This window comes from Schistocerca nitens, chromosome 11, assembly GCF_023898315.1.
Source record: "Schistocerca nitens isolate TAMUIC-IGC-003100 chromosome 11, iqSchNite1.1, whole genome shotgun sequence".
Taxonomy (NCBI): domain Eukaryota; kingdom Metazoa; phylum Arthropoda; class Insecta; order Orthoptera; family Acrididae; genus Schistocerca; species Schistocerca nitens.
Genome location: NC_064624.1, coordinates 16,892,169 through 16,916,058, shown reverse-complemented (window position 1 = coordinate 16,916,058; position 23,890 = coordinate 16,892,169). Strand labels below are relative to the sequence as shown.

Genomic DNA, 23,890 nt, shown 5'->3' with positions numbered 1-23,890 from the left:
GTAAAATTCACAGACAACTTGCAGTACAAGCCCACCGATCAATATGACATTTCACCGCCTCTGGCACCGACATGGGCATCGAGCAGTAGGGGAGGGTATCACGAAGCCAGTGTACCCTCTTCAGAGGCAAGTCGGCCGACAAGTGTCTTAACTGTCCTCGATAATTGGGATACTGGCATTGGGATGGAGTTGGCTTGCAAGCCGGTGCGCCATGTTCCGGCAGTCTCGCTGACGACGAGAGTACCTCGACACTGTGCGGAAAATTCGTATACACGTGTGCAGTACCTAGATGAGCACTGTCTCGTCAAAAAATGCCACCGTGATACTGCCGCACGAAACGTACCGTGTGAAAACATGGGATGTCCTGTTGTGCTGTCAGAGTTCCCTCATTCACTACAAGTAGTGAGCAGAAGCTGTACACAACGGGTTAACCACACTTCCACTCCAGGAGTCACACAACAGTGCCTCTCCAAAATGTGGAAGACTGGGATCTCTCACAGGTTGCCTCTGTTCTCACCGACTATCATCCGGGGTTGTGTCAAACCACAATTTATTGCAACACAGTGTCATGCCATTTGCCAACAGTCTCTGCTTGCTGGTCATTGCACAACTTCAAATGCAGCCATTTGTGTTGTGATGTTAACAGTAGCCTATACACGGGGCAGTAATTCCTTAGTCCAGCTGCTGCTAGTCTGGCCAAAGTGGAACGATACTCGTTTCAAGGAGCCCATTACTTGTTCCGAGACAGTAGACACAGACATTAAGGTGTTACACAGAGTACTGCATTTGAAAATGGCTCTAAAATGCTATTTTTTAGGGCTAAGTAGTGCAAAATTCCTTCCAGTATTATCCGTGCAAATGACTCAGCTCTGGATTGAAGAGCAGTAAATGCCGAACAGTACAGGTCATCTACATTTCTCCGAGGCAGAGTGTGCAGCGCCAGTCTGGCAGAGCTCCGTAACTGGCTGGCAGCAACTGAATCCAGTTGACAAAATCTACGATCTCGTACGCATAGCACCCCGATATATCAGACAAAGAACAGTGGCAGAGGTGGAGAAGAAGAAACGGGAAAGTGATTCCGGGCATTTTGAAGTGAAGCACTGTGTCCTGTGCTCAAGTCCTACCAGGCTAACAGACTGCAATCTGGAGCCTGGAAGAAAAGGAGTATACACGTCAGTTAGCTTCATTGGGCAGAATGTAAAACTATCTATTATCAAAGACAACTGGACTAAATCTTACATTATGATGATGAGACAAATCTGTAATCAGGTTTTTTCCTCATTAATGAACTCTCACAAAAGTGATCTTTTAACGTGCAATTTGAGGAAAAAAATAAAGAGAGGGAGAACTATTAAGTATGCTAAATCTAAGCTAGGAAGAAACTCCACAACGCCTCTTCCCCATCCAAATTACACTGAATTAAATCTTTATCCACTTACTTACACGATATGGTGAGTCAGAGAGGGATAAACATACAAGGGATAAAGAGGTTACTTGAGACACATTCATATTTTAAATTTTCTTATTTAATTTTGTACAACTACTTTTGTTCACTAAGGTAATATCACTGGACCACAAATATAGTTGATGGCCCAGACTTGTAAATGGCTTTACAATTGTGAAATTAATTGGGCACTGCAAAATAAATAAGTTCTGGACATGGTGCTTTCTGTGAATTCTTCTTTATGTTGCCTGCAAGGTGACAAAACAACAAATATATATAAAGTACCATCTACAATGCCATGTACAGTATCTGTGAGAACTACATCACAAGAAGGTCAGTAGAACACATCACACCTCCAGAATAGCCACATCATCACAACAAAATCAAATAACCGAGCCCAACAGCCACAGATGAAGCAAAATAATTTATGGTACAGTTAGTGGGTCACCCATCAAGTTTGGTACTGAAGCTACACGAGGGTCAAGTCAACAGAGTTTATTCGTCTTACGCACAACTTGCTGTAAGGATGCAAATACAGAGTGCACAATGCGGACACACTGACAGAGACACTACAGACGTTGCTGCCGTTACTTTAAACTGACTTCGTCTTCACCAGGATGCCACTGTCACCCATGTCCTGATTGAAGCCCTTGCGGTATTTCATGCCTGGTGCCTGAAAAAAAAAAAAAGTGTTGGTATAATAGAGTGCATCAGTAAAACTGAAACATGTGGCATTAATTTTTCCAAGGTTAATATGACTTAAAAATTCATAATAGAGATAGAAAGTGATCGGTAGTGCACAACACAGACCACTTCAATATGAACATAGTGATTACAAACAGTTATAACTATAATCATCTTGGGGTTGAAACTCTTTTGTCGATACATAGTTTAGACAAGAAGAGAATAGAAGCTTTCAAAATGTGGTGCTACACAAGAATGCTGAAGATTAGATGGGTAGATCACATAACTAATGAGGGGGTATTGAATAGGATTGGGGAGGAGAGTGTGGCACAACCTGACTAGAAGAAGGGACTGGTTGGTAGGACATGTTCTGAGGCATCAAGGGATCACCAATTTAGTACTGGAGGGCAGCGTGGAGGGTAAAAATCGTAGAGGGAGACCAAAAGATGAATACACTAAGCAGATTCAGAAGGATGTAGGCTGGAGTAGGTACTGGGAGATGAAGAGGCTTGCACAGGATAAAGTAGCATGGAGAGCTGCATCAAACCAGTCTCAGGACTGAAGACAACAACAACAACAACAACAACAACAACAACAACAACAACATGTTTTTGGATGGGGTCCACATTTAGCATCACCAGTCAGTAGACTCCTACCAAACATTTTTTTCTCAATGACATTGAAAATAAAATATTTGAAACAATAGTATGACCCAAACAACACCGGACAATATACTGGTATCATTATGTAGATGATATCATATGCCTTCTAGATGAAACACCCAGTCGCATCCAACAACTCCATACTGATATAAACAGAGTCCACCCAAAAATAAAATTCACCATAGAAACAGAAAATGACAAAATGTTAAATTTCCTTGATCTTATAATATACAGACAACAATAACCAACACCAGTTCTCCATATTCAGGAAAGTGACCACCACCAGCACAGTCATTCACAGTCATTCTTATCATCCGATTGCGCACAAACTAGCTGGCTTCCAATATATGCTACAGAGATTTAACAAAACGCCACTCACTGAAAACGACTATGACAATGAATTACAGACAATCAGACAAATAGCTGTAGAGAATGGATACAACACATACACGATAAACTAAACCACAAAATTAGAAAGGACACCCATCTAATCTTCAGTACTCCACTGTAGCACTACACTACAAAAACTTCTATTTTCTGCTTGTCTGAACCGCTTATTGTTCACTTTGCACTTATACAGGGTGTTACAAAAAGGTACGGCCAAACTTTCAGGAAACAGTCCTCACACACAAATAAAGAAAAGATGTTATGTGGACATGTGTCCGGAAACGCTTAATTTCCATGTTAGAGGTCATTTTAATTTCTTCCACCTACGCTCAGTGGAGCACGTTATCATGATTTCATACGGGATACTCTACCTGTGCTGCTAGAACATGTGCCTTTACAAGTACGACACAACATGTGGTTCATGCACGATAGAGCTCCTGCACATTTCGGTCGAAGTGTTCGTTCGCTTCTCGACAACAGATTCGGTGACCGTCGGATTGGTAGGGGCGGACCAATTCGGTGGCCTCCACGCTCTCCTGACCTCAACCCTCTCGACTTTCATTTATGGGGGCATTTGAAAGCTCTTGTCTATGCAACCCCAGTACCAAATGTAGAGACTCTTCGTGCTCTTATTGTGGACGGCTGTGATACAATACGCCATTCTCCAGGGCTGCATCAGCGCATCAGGGATTCCGTGTGACGGAGGGTGGATGCATGTATCCTCGCTAGCAGAAGACATTTTGAACATTTCCTGTAACAAAGTGTTTGAAGTCACGCTGGTACGTTCTGTTGCCGTGTGTTTCTATTCCATGATTAATGTGATTTGAACAGAAGTAATAAAATGAGATCTAAAATGGAAAGTAAGCGTTTCCGGACACATGTCCACATAACATATTTTCTTTCTTTGTGTGCAAGGAATGTTTCCTGAAAGTTTGGCTGTACCTTTTTGTAACACCCTGTATACAAGGCTACACTTTACATAAATGCCTTCGAAAGAGTCTTCCTGAAACAAATTTCTCTTCTACAGAAATGCTTTGCTTGGCATTACCAGCCTACATTTGATACCCTCTTATTTCATCAACACAGCTATTTTGCTGCACAAATAGCAAAACTCGTCTAATACTTTTAGTGTCTCATTTCGTAATCTAATTCCATCAGCACTGCCTAATTAATTTGAACATACTGCATTATTCTAGTGTAACTCTCGTTGACATTTGTCTCATGATCTCTTTTCAAGACACTATTCATTTCATTCAATTCTTCATCTTAGCCCTTTCCTGTCTCTAACAGAATTACAGTGTCACCGACAAACCTCAAAGATTTTATGTCTTCTCCCTGAACTTTGACTCTATATTTTCATTTACTTCGTGCTCAGCATACAAATCGTGTAACATTGAGAAGACACGACAATTCCAGCTCACTCCCTTCTAAACTGTAGCTTCCTTTTTGTCTCTTTGAACTCTCATAACTGCACCCTGGTTTCTGCACAAGTTGTTCATTATCTCTTGCTCCCTGTGTTTTACCCCTGGTAGCTTCAGAAAATCAAACAGTGTTTTCCAGTCATCATTGGCAAATATCTTTTCTAAATCTATTAGTAGTAGTAGAAAGTGAGTTTGTCTCTCTTCAACATTTCTTCTAAGGTAAGCATTTTTCAAGAAACCAAAGTGGTCTTCCCCCAGTATTGCTTCTACAACTCCTTCAGTTTTTACGTACATTATTCTGCAAATGTATGCCGCATTTCTTTTTCCTAAATTGTGGTGCAAAAAAATTGTGGAACAGCCAATAGAGATTTTTCCAGGCAGATCACAAATAATCAATTTCAAAATGACATGTACACATATCATGGATTGAAATTAATACCATTACAAGTTATTGCAGTGTAATGTCACAAGCTCTTACACTAATTACAGCTGGGAAACATTCTCCCCTGAGGAGAGTTTTCCAATTGAAAACCATATACAGTAGCAATTTTTGTCCATAAGCTGTAATGATCAACATCATCATGCACTGCTTCTTTTCAGCATCACAAGCTGTATTTGCAGACTATGTACCCCTACATTATTTACTGTAATGCTGTTTAGCATATCAAAATAGATAGGCATTTGGTCTACATTCCCTATCTGAAAATGTAAATAAATGTTGTGTCAAAGTTGGATCTTATAATGCTGAAAAGATATCAAGCTGTTTATCTAAGTTTGTAGCAGTTTTTCCACAGGTGTAATTCTATGACAAATGGATGGATTAAAATGAAGCATAAATCACCTAACCCACCTATTTTTTTTGGTCATCAGTCTACTGACTGGTTTGATGCAGCCCGCCACAAATTCCTTTCCTGTGCTAACCTCTTCATTTCAGAGTAGCATTTGCAACCTATGTCCTCAATTATTTGCTTGACGTATTCCAATCTCTGTCTTCCTCTACAGTTTTTGCCCTCTACAGCTCCCTCTAGTACCATGGAAGTCATTCCCTCATGTCTTAGCAGATGTCCTATCATCCTGTCCCTTCTCCTTATCAGTGTTTTCCACATATTCCTTTCCTCTCCTCATTCCTTACCTTATCAGTCCACCTAATTTTCAACATTCGTCTATAGCACCACATCTCAAATGCTTCGATTCTCTTCTGTTCCGGTTTTCCCACAGTCCATGTTTCACTACCATACAATGCTGTACTCCAGATGTACATCCTCAGAAATTTCTTCCTCAAATTAAGGCCGGTATTTGATATTAGTAGACTTCTCTTGGCCAGAAATGCCTTTTTTGCCATAGCGAGTCTGCTTTTGATGTCCTCCTTGCTCCGTCCGTCATTGGTTATTTTACTGCCTAGGTAGCAGAATTCCTTAACTTCATTGACTTCGTGACCATCAATCCTGATGTTAAGTTTCTCGCTGTTCTCATTTCTACTACTTCTCATTACCTTCGTCTTTCTCCGATTTACTCTCAAACCATACTGTGTACTCATTAGACTGTTTGTTCCGTTCAGCAGATCATTTAATTCTTCTTCACTTTCACTCAGGATAGCAATGTCATCAGCGAATCGTATCATTGATATCCTTTCACCTTCTATTTTAATTCCACTCCTGAACCTTTCTTTTATTTCCATCATTGCTTCTTCGATGTACAGATTGAAGAGTAGGGGCGAAAGGCTACAGCCTTGTCTTACACCATTCTTAATACGAGCACTTCGCTCTTGATCGTCCACTCTTATTATTCCCTCTTGGTTGTTGTACATATTGTGTATGACCCGTCTCTCCCTATAGCTTACCGCTACTTTTTTCAGAATCTCGAACAGCTTGCACCATTTTATATTGTCGAACGCTTTTTCCAGGTCGACAAATCCTATGAAAGTGTCTTGATTTTTCTTTAGCCTTGTTTCCATTATTAGCCGTAACGTCAGAATTGCCTCTCTCGTCCCTTTACTTTTCCTAAAGCCAAACTGATCGTCACCTAGCGCATTCTCAATTTTCTTTTCCATTCTTCTGTATATTATTCTTGTAAGCAGCTTCGATGCATGAGCTGTTAAGCTGATTGTGCGATAATTCTCGCAATTGTCAGCTCTTGCTGTCTTCGGAATTGTGTGGATGATGCTTTTCCGAAAGTCAGATGGTATATCGCCAGACTCTTATATTCTACACACCAACGTGAATAGTCGTTTTGTTGCCACTTCCCCCAATGATTTTAGAAATTCTGATGGAATGTTATCTATCCCTTCTGCCTTATCTGACCATAAGTCCTCCAAAGCTCTTTTAAATTCCGATTCTAATACTGGATCCCCTATCTCTTCTAAATCGACTCCTGTTCCTTCTTCTATCACATCAGACAAATCTTCAGCCTCATAGAGGCTTTCAATGTATTCTTTCCACCTATCTGCTCTCTCCTCTGCATTTAATAGTGGAATTCCCGTTGCACTCTTAATGTTACCACCGTTGCTTTTAATGTCACCAAAGGTTGTTTTGACTTTCCTGTATGCTGAGTCTGTCCTTCCGACAATCATATCTTTTTCGATGTCTTCACATTTTTCCTGCAGCCATTTTGTCTTAGCTTCCCTGCACTTCCTATTTATTTCATTCCTCAGCGACTTGTATTTCTGTATTCCTGATTTTCCCGGAACATGTTTGTACTTCCTCCTTTCATCAATCAACTGAAGTATTTCTTCTGTTACCCATGGTTTCTTCGCAGCTACCTTCTTTGTACCTATGTTTTCCTTCCCAACTTCTGTGATGGCCCTTTTTAGAGATGTCCATTCCTCTTCAACTGTACTGCCTACTGCGCTATTCCTTATTGCTGTATCTATAGCGTTAGAGAACTTCAAACGTATCTCGTCATTTCTTAGTACTTCCGTATCCCACTTCTTTGCGTATTGATTCTTCCTGACTAATGTCTTGAACTTCAGCCTACTCTTCATCACTACTACACTCCTGGAAATTGAAATAAGAACACCGTGAATTCACTGTCCCAGGAAGGGGAAACTTTATTGACACATTCCTGGGGTCAGATACATCACATGATCACACTGACAGAACCACAGGCACATAGACACAGGCAACAGAGCATGCACAATGTCGGCACTAGTACAGTGTATATCCACCTTTCGCAGCAATGCAGGCTGCTATTCTCCCATGGAGACGATCGTAGAGATGCTGGATGTAGTCCTGTGGAACGGCTTGCCATGCCATTTCCACCTGGCGCCTCAGTTGGACCAGCGTTCGTGCTGGACGTGCAGACCGCGTGAGACGACGCTTCATCCAGTCCCAAACATGCTCAATGGGGGACAGATCCGGAGATCTTGCTGGCCAGGGTAGTTGACTTACACCTTCTAGAGCACGTTGGGTGGCACGGGATACATGCGGACGTGCATTGTCCTGTTGGAACAGCAAGTTGCCTTGCCGGTCTAGGAATGGTAGAACGATGGGTTCGATGACGGTTTGGATGTACCGTGCACTATTCAGTGTCCCCTCGACGATCACCAGTGGTGTATGGCCAGTGTAGGAGATCGCTCCCCACACCATGATGCCGGGTGTTGGCCCTGTGTGCCTCGGTCGTATGCAGTCCTGATTGTGGCACTCACCTGCACGGCGCCAAACACGCATACGACCATCATTGGCACCAAGGCAGAAGCGACTCTCATCGCTGAAGACGACACGTCTCCATTCGTCCCTCCATTCACGCCTGTCGCGACACCACTGGAGGCGGGCTGCACAATGTTGGGGCGTGAGCGGAAGACGGCCTAACGGTGTGCGGGACCGTAGCCCAGCTTCAAGGAGACGGTTGCGAATGGTCCTCGCCGATACCCCAGGAGCAACAGTGTCCCTAATTTGCTGGGAAGTGGCGGTGCGGTCCCCTACGGCACTGCGTAGGATCCTACGGTCTTGGCGTGCATCCGTGCGTCGCTGTGGTCCGGTCCCAGGTCGACGGGCACGTGCACCTTCCGCCGACCACTGGCGACAACATCGATGTACTGTGGAGACCTCACGCCCCACGTGTTGAGCAATCTGGCGGTACGTCCACCCGGCCTCCCGCATGCCCACTATACGCCCTCGCTCAAAGTCCGTCAACTGCACATACGGTTCACGTCCACGCTGTCGCGGCATGCTACCAGTGTTAAAGACTGCGATGGAGCTCCGTATGCCACGGCAAACTGGCTGACACTGACGGCGGTGGTGCACAAATGCTGCGCAGCTAGCGCCATTCGACGGCCAACACCGCTGTTCCTGGTGTGTCCGCTGTGCCGTGCGTGTGATCATTGCTTGTACAGCCCTCTCGCAGTGTCCGGAGCAAGTATGGTGGGTCTGACACACCGGTGTCAATGTGTTTTTTTTCCATTTCCAGGAGTGTATATTGTGATCCGAGTCTATATCTGCTCCTGGGTACGCCTTACAATCCAGTATCTGATTTCGGAATCTCTGTCTGACCATGATGTAATCTAACTGAAATCTTCCCATATCTCCCTGCCTTTTCCAAGTATACCTCCTCCTCTTGTGATTCTTGAACAGGGTATTCGCTATTACTAGCTGAAACTTGTTTCAGAACTCAATTAGTCTTTCTCCTCTTTCATTCCTTGTCCCAAGCCCATATTCTCCTGTAAACTTTTCTTCTACTCCTTCCCCTACAACTGCATTCCAGTCGCCCATGACTATTAGATTTTCGTCCCCCTTTACATACTGCATTACCCTTTCAATATCATCATACACTTTCTCTATCTGTTCATCTTCAGTTTGCGATGTCGGCATGTATACGTGAACTATCATTGTCGGTGTTGGTCTGCTGTCGATTCTGATTAGAACAACCCGGTCACTTAACTGTTCACAGTGACACACCCTCTGCCCTACCTTCCTATTCATAACGAATCCTACACCTGTTATACCATTTTCTGCTGCTGTTGATATTACCTGATACTCATCTGACCAGAAATCCTTGTCTTCCTTCCACTTCACTTCACTGACCCCTACTATATCTAGATTGAGCCTTTGCATTTCCTTTTTCAGATTTTCTAGTTTCCCTACCACGTTGAAGCTTCTGACATTCCACGCCCCGACTCGTAGAACGTCATCCTTTCGTAGATTATTCAATCTGTTTCTCATGGTAACCTCCCCCTTGGCAGTCCCCTCCCGGAGATCCGAATGGGGGACTATTCCGGAATCTTTTGCCAATGGAGAGATCATCATGACACTTCTTCAATTACAGGCCACATGTCCTGTGGATACACGTTACATGTCTTTAATGCAGTGGTTTCCATTGCCTTCTGCATCCTCATGTCATTGATCATTGCCTTTAGGGGCAATTTCCCACCCCTAGGACAAGAGAGTGCCCTGAACCTCTATCCGCTCCTCCGCCCTCTTTGAAAAGGCTGTTGGCAGAATAAGGCTGACTTCTTATGCCGGAACTCTTCGGCCGCCAATGCTGATTATTTATCAAAATTTAGGCAGTGGCGGGGATTGAACCCGGGACCGAAGACGTTTTGATTATGAATCAAAGACGCTACCCCTAGACCCACCTATATGAAACTTTAAATGCCATTGGTGAAATGCTTTTCACTTGCTGTTGATTTCCATATGGGCGCAAAGCACAAATTAACAAGGGGGTTGCAGTATATTCCTAGATTACACACATAATACTAGTTCTTGAAACTTACTAAGTAAGCTTTTCCAGCTTCAAGAGTCTGGCAGTTGAGGTTTTTCTGTACTTCTGTAGCACTGCATCACAATTCGTGCCACCAGTGTGTTCATCTGTCCCAATGCTCAGTCAGAGATTCAGCTGTGTACAGCCATCAGGTGATTTTTGACAGCACCATCACTGAAGCTGTGTTTTTGTTGTGTGTTACGAAAGTGGAACAGTAGTATTTAGAGCACTGTTATGAAGTTTCGTGTTAAACTCAGGGAATCTGCGAGTGCGACCTTCAAAAAGTTGAAACAGGTCTAGGGGTAACATTTCTTATTGTGAGCACAAATGTATTGCTGGCACAAATCAGTTTTGGAAGGCCAAGGATACGTCCAAGATGAACCTCACACAGGAGACATTCAGCTTCAAAGCCTGAGAAAATATCAAACGTGTGTGTGCACTCGTGAGATCAGACTGGTGTTTTACTATAAGGACGATGGGAGACCTGTTAAAAACTTTCACCATACATCAAATTTTGACCGAAGTTTTTCAGATGCAAAAGATGTGTGCCAAAATGGTACTGAAAAATCTCTAAACTAAGCATGTTTCTTGAGGACTGCCAATGACCATGAACTTTCAGGTGATAAATCCTGGATTTTTGAGCATGGTCCTGAGAAAGTGAGATGTGGCAGACAGAGACATTCTCTTGACCGAAAAGCCTCAAATGAGCAAATAAAAGATCAATATAATGCTGATTTGCTTTTTTGACTGTATGGGTATTGTGCATAAACAATGTGCTCCTCCGGAACAAAACTGTCAACCAAGTGTTTTAGAAGGATTTCCTCAAAAGACTGAGGAAAAGAGTGAATCAAATGAGACCGTACCATTCCAGACAAATGGGTGCTGCATCATGACAACACGTCACGTCACACAGCCATTTCCGACATGGAATTTTTTACTTCAAAAGGCATTCCTGTTGTTCCACAGGCTCGCTTTTTCACCTGATGGAGTCCTCGAGACTTTTTTTCTTTGCAAAACTGAAAATGTCTTAAGACATGGTCGGATATTAATGCAACTTAGTATTGTTTTTGTTTAGTGTTGTTACCAGACCTGGTAGAGTATGAAAGGACCACTAACAGTACCAGATGTTGAGTGGTTACTGTGAAGGACACGGAGATGGCACATACTTGTCTGAGACAGCATTATCAGCACCTGACAGTTCAATCTCCATTTGGCCAGCTGGTACAGTTGTGCAGTATCCAGATTTGTGGGACATTCACATGTCAGTTTCCCAGAGTCAGATCCAATGGGAACGTGAGGGCAGGCATATTCCGTCATCCAGATTCTGGTCAACCACATCTCAGTACAGGTGCCCGAGCCAATCGGAGGTACTCGATCCCGTCACTAATGAATTGTTTTCTGCACTGTTATGACAGAATGACAGTTGATTTCACTTAAACACACAACTTCGCAGTTACGCATCCCCTCCGTGTGCCGGCTTCTGATTCTCTGCACTTGCAAGACAATGTTTTTGGATAGGGTCCGCCTTTAGCAAAATACAGTTTTGTTTTTTATCCCAAACATGTTTCACCTCAGTCACAGCATCATCAGTGGGCTTTTATTTCATGGCTGTTAAACACAAATAATGTTTTTTACTGTTTGTATACATATAAATATTAGTTTTCAAACTCATAATTACAGATTTTCAAAGAAACACATAAAATTGTGTGTGTGTGTGTGGGGGAGGGGGGGGGGCTGCTCTATAGGTTGGTGTAGTCTAATAATTCTTTGAGGGCAGAGAACAGAGTTTCATTGCAGAGAGCTGTGTATTCATTTATTACTTGTTTTCCTTCAACTATAGCTTTCTGTATTTGATAGTTTTCCTCAATTATTAGTTTTTGTGGGGGCTGTTGCTGCATTTGAGAATTTTCAAGTCAGTATGGATGTCTGTTGGGTTATGTTTATTGTCCATAAGGTGTTCAGCAAATGTAATGACAGCTGTTACTTTCTAATGCTCTTTTGTGTTCTGTGTATCTGGTATTAAAGTTTCTACTTGTCTGTCCTATATAAACTGATTTGTGGTCCTGACATGTTACTTGGTAAAAACCAGATGTGTTGGTTGTCCTCAGTTTTCTCTGTGTTGAGTTGTCTGTCCTGTAGGCTACCTTTAGCCCTTGTTTTTTTTGAGTATATTGCATATTCTGTGGGCTGCTTTGCTGTTGTAGGTGAGAGCGAACCACTTGTTTGTTGTTGTGGGTGTTTCTTGTTCACGTGTGCTCATATGTGTGTTCTGTGTGTTTGTATGTTGGTGAGAAGGTTTTTTGTTTTACCTCGAGTAAGTAATGAGGAGGTAATGAACCAAACTAGAGGAAACAATTTATGATAGACGTTGACACCGACCTACATAGGGAGGAACGATCACTACAATAAAATAAGGGAAATCAGATCCCTTACGGAAAGATATAGGTGTTCATTCTTTCCTGTTCATTCTTTCTGCACACTATACGAGATTGGAATAATAGAGAATTGTGAATGTGATTCGATGAACCCTCTGCCAGGCACTTAAATGTGATTTGCAGAGTAAACATGTAGATGTAGATGCTGACTAAAAGGTGGGATCAGTTGATATTCACATCCTCAGGCATCAAGAAGCAGCCAATTTGAGAGAACCAAGGCTTGAATACAGTAAGCAGGCACACAAATGAAGAGGCTTGCATAGGATCGTCTAGCCTGGAGAGCTGCATCAACCCATTCTTTGGACTGAAAACAACAACAACAACAACAACAACAACAACAACAACATACTCTCCCTGAGAAGTATTTACAATCTCGGCCATCGTTATTCTGCCGAATGTCATTAACTACTGAAGTGACACAGACTGCTGCCACAGGTCAAATGTCACCTACACGAATCATTGAACCTTTCCCTGGAAATTTTGTCAATGTACCTCCACTTTGATTCACCACTACAAATAGCAATAGCCGGGAGGATTACTCACATTATCCCAGAGCTCCTCATACTTCTTGGCGTCATAGGGGTCGACGTTGAGTTCGGGGCAGTCGAAACGCGGCACGTTGAAGAAACACATGAGGTCGTCCTTCTGGTTGGTGTAGAGGGTGCGTGCCTCCGTCCACTCCCACTCGGCGGCCAGCTCCTTCCAGTCGTGGAACTTGGGGTCGTGCTTGTCCGACTGGTCCATGTCCACGCGCTCTATGTCCTCCACCACCACCTCCACGTCACCGCCCTCCGACCAGTCGTAGACCAGCAGCTGCGCATGGTTGCTGCGGGAGCAGAGCGCAACGAGTGAGAAATAATCTGCAATATGAAAGAAGTAACAGCCTCGGTTGCAAAACTGAATTTTTTAATTATATTTATCCTCCAATGACGTGTTTTGCCTTTGCATCTTCAGATCGCCTGGCAAAATATCGTATTAAGCACACGAGATGCCGCACATACAAGTGTGCCGGTAGGAAGCGCTGTGGCGAGAATTTGAAAAGGCACGGTGCGCTGTCTAAGTTGTTAAATACAGAGATATCAACTATTACAAATCAATCATAATAATTATGAAATTTGTCCAAAAATTACAACTTTACAAACCACATGGCAAAAATTACGATTGTTTACGATAAAGGCAATAAATGCTTGTTAGTGTCACGTACACACAGTTCATTAAACAGCCCAACTCAAATTCGTCGTTACAACAAAACCAAGACGACACGTGGGAACCTGCCAGCAAGAGTCATCGTGTCACTAGCAAAGAGAACACTGAACAAGATATAGTACTTCATACCTGGTTATGTGTTGATTTGTATGTGTAAGTGTATAAAGTGCTCAAAAGGATGCACAAGAGAAAATCATTCTTTACGAGTTAAATTCTCAACAGTATTTCTTTTCACATTTTCTGTAAACAGCTGGTATTCTTGTACTTTTCTGCCCTTCGTAGAATTTTTTGTTACACCAAATACCATATATGGTATGTGCCTTCATAAACAGTCAAGAGACAATTTCCTGGGTACATCTTTTCTCTAAATATGAAGCAGAAATAGTGGACCCATCACAGAAGTTGGCAGAACATATTGCACAAGTGAATGGCATCAACTAGATGACTGTACAATGGACTGCCAATGAAGCCAATTTATCTGGCCAGAAATGTGGAAGTCCAGTGTTTAGATCACCAGGAAAACATCACAGTTGTCAGAAGCCTGGTCAAATTTTTAGACTGTTTTGACAAAGATGTTCCAAGATGTGTTGTGCTCAATACATCTAAGATGGGCAAATTTGCTAGTGATATCATTGCTTCATGGACACAGTTTTTACATATTCTTGAAATAAGAAAATCTGGCAATCAGAACATATTTTGCTTCGATGAATCATACTGGGTAAGCATGTTGGAAAATTCAGTTATGGTTCTGGTGGGTTTAAGCCAGAAATTGAAATGTTAAAAAAGTATGAATCAAAATTTACATTTGTCCTAAATATGAAAATTTTGTGTAAAATTCTGCTAGTAAATTTTTTTATAAATTATACTATTAATGAGGGTTTTAAAAGTGAAAAATGTATATACTAAATTGAAGCTAACAGTAAACCACAAAATGAATTTTTTTTCTAATTATCTTTTACACATATAGATCCATGCATTCCATATCACATCTACACTATATAAACTGTCAATACTGATTTTTGCATTTTGCCTTTCATTATATCACATCACATGTGAATACATTAGTTTTTATGCATGCTCCACACAATGGCTGCCTTTTCAAAATCAAAATCATTGTGAGATGGCCCTTCAATCTTAATCACCAGAAGTTTGCTAGCTCTTTTCCCACAGAAAGAAAATTTCTGATTTTATATTGTTCATGCAACTAAATCCTCTCTTGGTTGGTTGGTCGGTTTAGAAGCGTGAGAAGGGACCAAACTACAAGGTCATCGGTCCCTTGATCCTAATTAAAAAAAATTGCCACAAGTGTGAGAATAAAACGTATGAAACATATAACACAAGACAAAAAGAAAGGAAAAGCCACAAGAACGAAGGGAAGGCAACGAACACTAAAAGGAACAGAAGAGGACAAGAAAACAACAGAGAGACGCTAGAAACAGAAGAGAGTAAAACATGAAAGCAGATTACAGTGGCTGGCCAACCACAGCAATAAATAGGGAAAGCCAGCCATTCTGCAATACATTAAAACCTACGCCCTAAAAGCACTAGGGTGGAGGACACAGAGGGACAAAGGACACGCACTAAAAACTACGTAGAAGTATAAAACCCACTCTCACGGATAGAACGTAAAATTAAAGCTGCTGTGGAGGCATTGTCGCCCAACACTGAAGGCAGGGTGCTGGGAAAGTTAAAAGTCTGCCGCAGAGTGGCTAAAAGTGGGCAGTCCAGCAAGAGGTGGACGACTGTCACTCGGGAGCCAAAGCGACACTGAGGTGGGTCCTTGCAATTAAGTAAGTAACCGTGCGTCAGCCACGTACGGCCAATGCGGAGCCGCAGAGGACAACCGATTCCCTGCGAGATTCCTACATGGAAGACTTTCACACATTCATGGTCTCCTTAATGACATGCAGTTTGTTGTGCGTGCTGTTATGCCATTCAGTCTCCCAAAGCCAGAAAACCCTGCGGTGTAAGACAGAATGCAGGTCAGCTTCGGAGATGCCTATCATCTCCAGTAGCAGTTTCCGCGTAGCCCGTTTGACCAGCCTGTCGGCAAGTTCGTTGCCTGGGATTCCGACGTGTCACGGGGTCCAAACAAACACCACGGAACGGCGGGACTGTTCCAGGCTATAGACGGACACCTGAATGTATACTACCAGAGGGTGGTGAGGGTAGCACTGGTCGACAGCACGTACGCTGCCCAATGAGTCAGTACACAGGAGAAATGACTCGCCAGGGCACGAGCAGACGTACTCGAGAGCACGAGATACGGCCGCCAGCTCTGCAGTGAAAACACTGCAGCCAACTGGCAAGGAGTGCTGCTCAATACGTCCTCCGAGAACATGTGCAAAGCCTACACGAGCGTCAGCCACTGAGCCGTCGGTGTAAACCACTTCGGAGCCCCGGAACATGTCAAGAATCGAGAGGAAGTGACAGCAGAGAGCGGTGGGGTTAACAGAGTCCTTAGGGCCGTGCAAAAGGTCCAGATGAAGCTGCACCCGAGGCATACACTGTGGAGGTGTAAGTGAACGGACCACAAGTAGAGGTGGTAAAGGAAAGGACTTCAGTTCGGAGAGAAGGGACCGCACGCGAACTGCAATCGTTAGCCCCGATCTGGGCTGCCGATGCGGGACACGGAATGCCGCGGGCGGGAAAAGGAGACGGTAATTCGGATGCTCAGGGGAACTACGAAAGTGTGCTGCGTAACCGGCGAGCAGTTGCGCACGTCTGATCTGCAGTGGAGGGACACCGGCCTCCACCAGTATGCTGGTCACGAGACTCATCCTAAAAGTTCCTGTCACTAATCTAACCCCACAGTGGTGCAATGCCGAAGGCGCTGCCAAACCATAATCCGCACTCCTGTAATCAATTCGGGATTGGACAAGGGCTCTGTAGAGCTGCAGCAGTGTAGAGTGTTCTGCAGCCCAATTGGTGTTGCTCAGGCAACGGAGGGCATTGAGGTGCTGCCAGCACTTCTGCTTAAGCTGACAAAGATGAGGAAGCCAAGTCAATCGAGCGTCGAAAACCAATCCTAGGAATTGATATGTCTCCACTACAGTGAGTAGATCTTCACTGAGGTAAAGCGCGGGTTCCGGATGAACGGTACGATGCCGACAGAATTGCACGACACACGACCTTGCGGCTGAAAACTGGAAGCCGTGGTCTAGAGCCCGTGACTGGGCCTTGTGGATGGCTCCCTAGAGGCACTGCTCAGCAACAACAGTACTGGAACAGCAGTACAAAATGCAGAAGTCGTCTGCAAACAGAGAAGGTGAGACGGAGGACCCGACAACTGCTGCTAGACTGTTAATGGCCACTAAAAATAGAGAGACACTCAATACAGAGCCCTGCAGGACTCCATTCTCCTGGATGTGGATGGAACTATGTGAGTCTCCAACTTGGACTCAGAAAGTACGGAGCGACGGGAAGCTTTGGATAAAAATTGGGAGTGGTCCCCGGAGACCACACTCACACAATGTGGCAAGGATATGATGTCGCCAAGTTGTGTCGTATGCTTTACACGAGTCAAAAAAGACGGCAATCGGGTGTTGCGGTCTGGAAAAGGCTGTTCGGATGGCAGACTCGATGGACCCAAGATTATCAGTGGTAGAGCGACCCTGGCGGAAGCCGCCCTGACACGGAGCCAGCAAGCCACGTGACTCCAGGACCCAACCCAACTGCCGACATACCGTACGTTCCAGCAGCTTACAAAGAACGTTAGTGAGACTGATGGGCCGATAGCTATCCACATCGAGCGGGTTTTTACCGGGTTTGAGCACCGGAATGATGGTACTCTCCTGCCACGTATCTCTCCCAACACTCTTACTTCTGTTGTTTGATAAGGTAGCGAACACGGGCACGTAGCCATTTAAAGGCTACGAGGTGCTCCAGGGAAAGGTGCCACTTATGCTGCTGTAGAGCTCACCGACACGCCTTAATTGCTTCAGTGACTTCCGGCGACCACCAAGGAACCGCCTTACACCTCAAGCGTTTTCTGCTGCAGAACCAATTGTGCTAGTCACCTGCTCAACCATCAAATCGATGTTACCGTGTGGAGGAGATTCAGCGGTGACAGCAGAGGTGGAAGTTCCCCATTTCACCTTGTTCAAAGCCCATCTGGGCAGGCATCCGTGTGCCTGATGCTGGGGCAGTCACAGGAAGATGGGGAAGTGGTCAGTACCACACAGGTCATCATGTGCTCTTGAGTGGATAGATGGGATGTCCTGGGCTGCAAATTGTTAAGTCAATGGCTGAGTAACTAACATGAGCCACACTGAAATGTGTGGCGGCCCCAGTATTTTATATATACAGTATATATACATTACAGACAGTTATTTCCTGCACCATCCTTATTCTGACAGCCACAGCTTCAAGAAGGGATTGAAGGGGCACATGTTCACTACAGGGCGAGTTTAGGACATAAACGCAAACTCCACCTGACACTCTATTATAGTCACTACGGTTCCCGTAATATCCTTTATAGCCGCAGAGGGCAGGGGTCCGCATTGCTGGGCAATGCAGATAGCAGGTGTAAAGCTTAACAGTTGCCATAGCTCAGTCAGGTGGTGGAAAAAACCACCGCAATTCCACTGGAGGATGACATTGTGAGACTGGGAAGGCATGGAACATTCAATGAAGCAGTTTACACCTCAGAGTCACCTGCTGCCACCAATTTATTGCCTGAGCAGTCTATACCCATCATGTCTGAGGGTCTGGCGAGATCTAGGTCCTCAGAAGATGCCAAAATCCCCATCCACAGCCGCAGAGCTTGTAGGTAGTGGTGGTGTGGGTGCCACCACAGTATCCTTGGTCTTAGGGGTTTTCTTTTTGGATTTCTCTCACTGCTCCTTGGGTTTCCCTGGCTGGGATGACTTCACTGGCTCAGTCTCCGGGACTGAGGATGAGCGTGAAGCCGTAAGACAAGATACTTTTGGTCTCTTCAGCCACTGCCGGGTGTCTTCTTTCCCACTAGAAGAAACCTGGGATGGGAGTGACCCAAGGGACAATCTTCCTAGCACGAGAAACCGAAGAAGACTTACGCTTCTCCGGCTTAGTGCTCCCAAAGTAGGTGTTGCAGGAGCAACAGGGAGGGAAATACCCCCCACCATCAGGGGGGCAGGTGTAGTCTTCCAGCTCTGAGAGGTGACCATGGGTTGGCGGAGCAGATGGTGCCAGAACTGTTGTAACGGCGGCATAAGACGATGTCATACGCACAGAATACAGGCGTTCAAATTTTCTCTTAGTCTCAGTGTAGGTCAGTCTGTCCAGAATCTTGTACTCCACGATTTTCCTTTCTTTCTGGAGAATCCTGCAGTCAGGCGAGCAAGGTGAATGGTGTTCTCCGCAGTTGACACAGATGGGAGGTGGGGAACACGGAGTATCGGGATGCGATGGGTGTCTGCAATCTCGGCATGTGACGTTGGAAGTACAGCGGGAAGACATATGGCCGAACTTTCAGCACTTAAAGCACCGCAACGGGGGAGGGATATAGGGGTTTACATCACACTGGTAGACCATCACCCTGACCTTCTCGGGCAGTGTATCACCCTCACAGGCCAAGATGAAGGCACCGGTGACAACCTGATTATCCATCGGACCCCGGTGGACACGCTGGACGAAATGTACACCTCGCTGCTCTAAATTGGCGCGCAACTCATAGTCAAACTAAAAAGAAGGTCTCTGTGAAATATGATACCCTGGACCATATTTAAGCTGATGGTTACAGAAACATCCCCCAGCTTGTCACAAGTGAGTAACTCCCGTGACTGAGCAGTGGATGCTGTTTTGATCAAAACTGACTCAGATCCCATTTTGGGCAAGCTCTCCACCTCCCTGAACTTGTCCTCTAAATGCTGAACAAGAAACTGAGGCTTCATCGTCATGAAAGATTCCCCATCAGCTCTCGAACATACAAGGTACCGGGGCAAATTAGATTCGCCTCCATCCTTAGCCTGACGTTCCTCCCACGGTGTGGCCTGGGAGGCGAACAATTTGGGGTCGTACTTCTGTGCGTTGAATTGAGCTCGTGATCGCTTAGAGACTGCTGGTGTTTCACCACCAACAAGAGATGATGGACTACGGTTCATCGCGTGTCACCCGTCGTGATGCCACCCACTCCGACCGTATGTGCTAAAAAATTTTACTCTTGTCTCATCTAAATCCCCTAGTGTCTCATTTAAATTTACAAGCATGTTATCTAAGAATTTGCAAATTGTGAACTTAATAAAACTTCTATCAATGTAGGCTTTCACAGTCGGTATTATCTTCACTTAAAACTTCTGGGCTGATAGGCCGTGGTCAATGTATAAAACACTCTCCCGACATTTCATCTCTGACTGCAGGAGACATCCGACGAGGTAAAGTGGCGAACTGCAAAGAGAACTTGATGAAGTGCTGATTATATAGGCAGTACAGAGCACATCACTGACCATCATGTGGTCTCAGCTATGAGACAGTCTCTGGTAATGCCAACATTCTCAATTGAAAGCAATTGAAAGTAATCGATTGTCACGCTTACGGTGCAACGCTGACATCCAAATTTTATCCAGTTCAACACCTTCCTCTTTCCTGTTAAACTTATTACAGTGTTTATCAATCCCAACAGCCTCTCTATAGATGCGTGCATAATAGTGCGAGGTTTTAGATATAACGTTCGTCTCGCTGAATTTCATTTCATGATTACCTTCCTGGTGAACGTGTTCTGCTATGGCTGATTTATCCATGTGACCCAGGCAGCATTTCCTCTTATGTTCAACAAGACAGGTGTTAACACTTCTCTTTGTGGTACCGATATAAACCTGTCCACAACTACAAGGAATTTTATATACTCCCAGTGTAGCCAAAGGGCGTCGTGCATCTTTTGCCGATCTTAAATATTCTTTTATTTTCCTGGTGGATCTGAAAATAGTTTCCACCCCATACTTCCATAACACTTTCCCAATGCGATCTGCGTGACCTTACTAATGAGCAGAAAAAAAACCTTGCTGCTGGGTGACTTGTTCGTCATTGCTCTTGATTCTCTGGCTAGAGTGAAGTGCTTGATCTATATCCTTGCTAGAATATCCATTTTTCACGAAAGTTGACCGTAGATGTTCGATCTCATCTTTTAAATAAACAGGTTCACAAATTCTGTACGCTCTGTCCACCAAGGTGTTTATTACACCTCTTTTTTTGTCTAGGGTGGTGGATTGATCCTTTTGCAGTTAATGATCGGAATGCGTGGCCTTTCTACACACTTTATGGTCCGATGTTCCGTCCTGTCATTTAATCACAGGCACATTCAGGAAATTAAATTGCCCATTACTCCCTGTATACTCGGTAAATTGGATTTTCGGATTAATGCTATTTAGATGTGTCAGGAAGGCATCCAACTCCTCTGCTCTGTGTCCATATTACGAACTTGTTAACATAGCGATACCATCTGGCTGGTCTCTTACTGGCAGTCTGCAACACCCGTTGTTCAAAAGTCTCCATAAACAAGTTAGCCACAGCAGGATTAAGAGGACTGCCCTGTCAATCTGTTCACATAAAAGTCACTATTGTATTGAAAGTAGGTTGTGGTGAGGCAGTGTGGGAATAATGTCACAATATCGATAGGAAAAATATCTGCTATGCATAAGATAGCTTTGTTTACCGGAATCATGGTAAATACTGTGTCTAGCAAGGATATAGGGCGAGCACTTCACTCTAGGCAGAGAATCAGGGGAAATGATGAACAAGAGATGCACAATGGCAAGGTATTTCTTCTGTTCATTAGTAAGGTCATAGACAAAATTTTTACATACTTGACACCTTTTAGTAAGCCAGCAGCTACTGATCTTTTATCTTTTCCCAGAACAGATACCAAAGAATTGAAATTTATATATTGTGAATTTACTGTCTCTCCCAATGACAGCCAACGAATGGCAGAATTTCAAAGTTTTTTCCTTGGCTCATTAAGTATTTCTTGTATATCTTCTAATGATTAGGGATTTGTTGGCGAGTGTCCAAAGAAGTTATAAATTCCCTTTAAAACATCTTAAAACTTTTCAAGGTTTGAACAGTATTCAACTGCTTGACCAACTACTAGAGCTAACCAATGGGTCACATAATGCACAGGTAATACATTGGGCTAGTCGTTAAAGATTAGCCATCGTAAACCGAACTCCTGTCATAACGGATCCACCATCAACAGCAATTGAGGAGCATTTGCTCGTATCAGTGCCACGCCTTTCCAAAACTCCAACAATATCACAGAACATTTTGTTGGTGGACACAGTGTTAAGTAGTGCATGCATATTTCCCTTTTTGCACTATTTTCACATATATATAGTTTCTGTTCGAGTGATGTCAGTAGACTCATCTATCATAACTGAATACCACCTTGTCAACTTTATTTTCTATCAAATATCATCAGCAATTATTTTACACACTACATCCTTCAAATTGAGAATAATATTAGAACTTTCATAATTTGCATTGCCATTGAACATTAATTTGGTCAGAGAAAGACATCCTACATTTATACACAGTTCAATTAATACAGAAAACTTTCTTGTAGCAATATTTTCCTTCTCGGTTGCACAGATGATGTAGAAAGCGGCTACTACACTTTCCTCAGTGTTTTTACAGGATTCAGCTGAGGCTTTGACAAAATTTGGTGCCTCTAATGACTCCCAAATTGAATTCTTATGGTCCACCATGATTTCATGCACCCTTAACGAATCAGCTACCGCAACACAATATCCTGAATGTAAAAGAAAAATAAAGAAGCTTTAGTGGTCACGGATTTACTTGTATCTAGGTTAGAAGTTAGAACCAGAAGTGAGATATACTTGTAATATATAGAATCCTAATTATTTCTTAATGTGGGAATAATTTACAACTTCATTAACACATTAACCATTGAGCGGATGCGCCATTTTCCATAACACGAGTGGGTGCGTGGCACACTTGTACACATGTATAGAATAGCTTTCCTTATGTTACCAAGGTAAGTCATGTATGGTCAAAATCACAGTTTAGTCTTAGTTTATTCAAACAACGAGAAAATAAATTTACATAATGTGAGCTAAACTACTGTTTTATCAAACAATAATGAAATAATTTTGCGCTATAACACACTGTTGCCAAGGACAGGTGTTACAGAGACAGTAATGACTCACTCTAAGCATTAAGCAGTGCAGTTGTATCAGATCTCAGTCAGCTGATAATTCGATCACTAATTATCTCCCAGGCAACTGCCTCAATGTGGGATTATGTTGCAGTTCATAATCGGGGTCATTTTTTGCACGGATCATAAATTCTTTCTCGCCTAGCTCACTTTGTATTTTATATTACTGCTGCTCACTTGGAAGTATGCCAACACAATTTTTCGCTGTGTTAACTGAAGCAATAATGAAGGAATAGGTACGTGTTTGCAGCTGTGAAACAACAATGGAACCACACAAAATCATTTTGTTTTTGGTTGGCTCACTGTATATACAGCGCCCTCTCGAGGGTTAAATAGGTAGCCGCATAAATTCCACTTCTGATGTTTCGGCTGTGTGTCATTCAGTCATGAAAATGGCATAAGAACACACAGCTGAAAGATCCAAACAGGAAGAAGAAGAAGTGGAATTTATGTGGCTGCACATCCAAAGTTTACGGAAGCAGTCACTGCGTTGCGAGAACACAAAGATGCACATTAATTAAATTGACATTTATAACCTAAACCAGGGGCATTTTCTTCTTCCTTTTTTCCCCTTCAGAGGAATGTGATTTGAGTCGGATACAAAGAATGATTTTATAATTATCATTTGCATTGCTGTCTGTATTAAAAAACTGTTTTAAACTGGTATGTTCTCGCATTTGTTGATTAATACTGCAACATACCTGGTGATCATGCCAAACAGTTCTTTTTTACTTCTCACACAAACTACACACAAGTAATGGAATTTCCCAGGATACTGAACTCATCAGTTTATAACACTTTCCACTTTT

General features: G+C 43.4%; 1 protein-coding gene across 1 annotated transcript in view; it reads right to left on the bottom strand.

Annotated features, from left to right (window-relative positions):
• Positions 1-1,666: 1,666 nt before the first annotated feature.
• Positions 1,667-23,890, bottom strand: part of LOC126213193 (NADH dehydrogenase [ubiquinone] 1 alpha subcomplex subunit 10, mitochondrial) — a 76,537-nt gene continuing 54,313 nt past the window's right edge. The window contains exons 6-7 of the mRNA XM_049940818.1: positions 13,271-13,553; positions 1,667-2,117 (exon numbers count right to left, since the gene is read on the bottom strand). Of these exons, the coding sequence (XP_049796775.1) occupies positions 2,037-2,117; positions 13,271-13,553 (364 nt within the window). The 3' untranslated portion in view covers positions 1,667-2,036. The remainder of the gene's footprint in view (positions 2,118-13,270; positions 13,554-23,890) is intronic.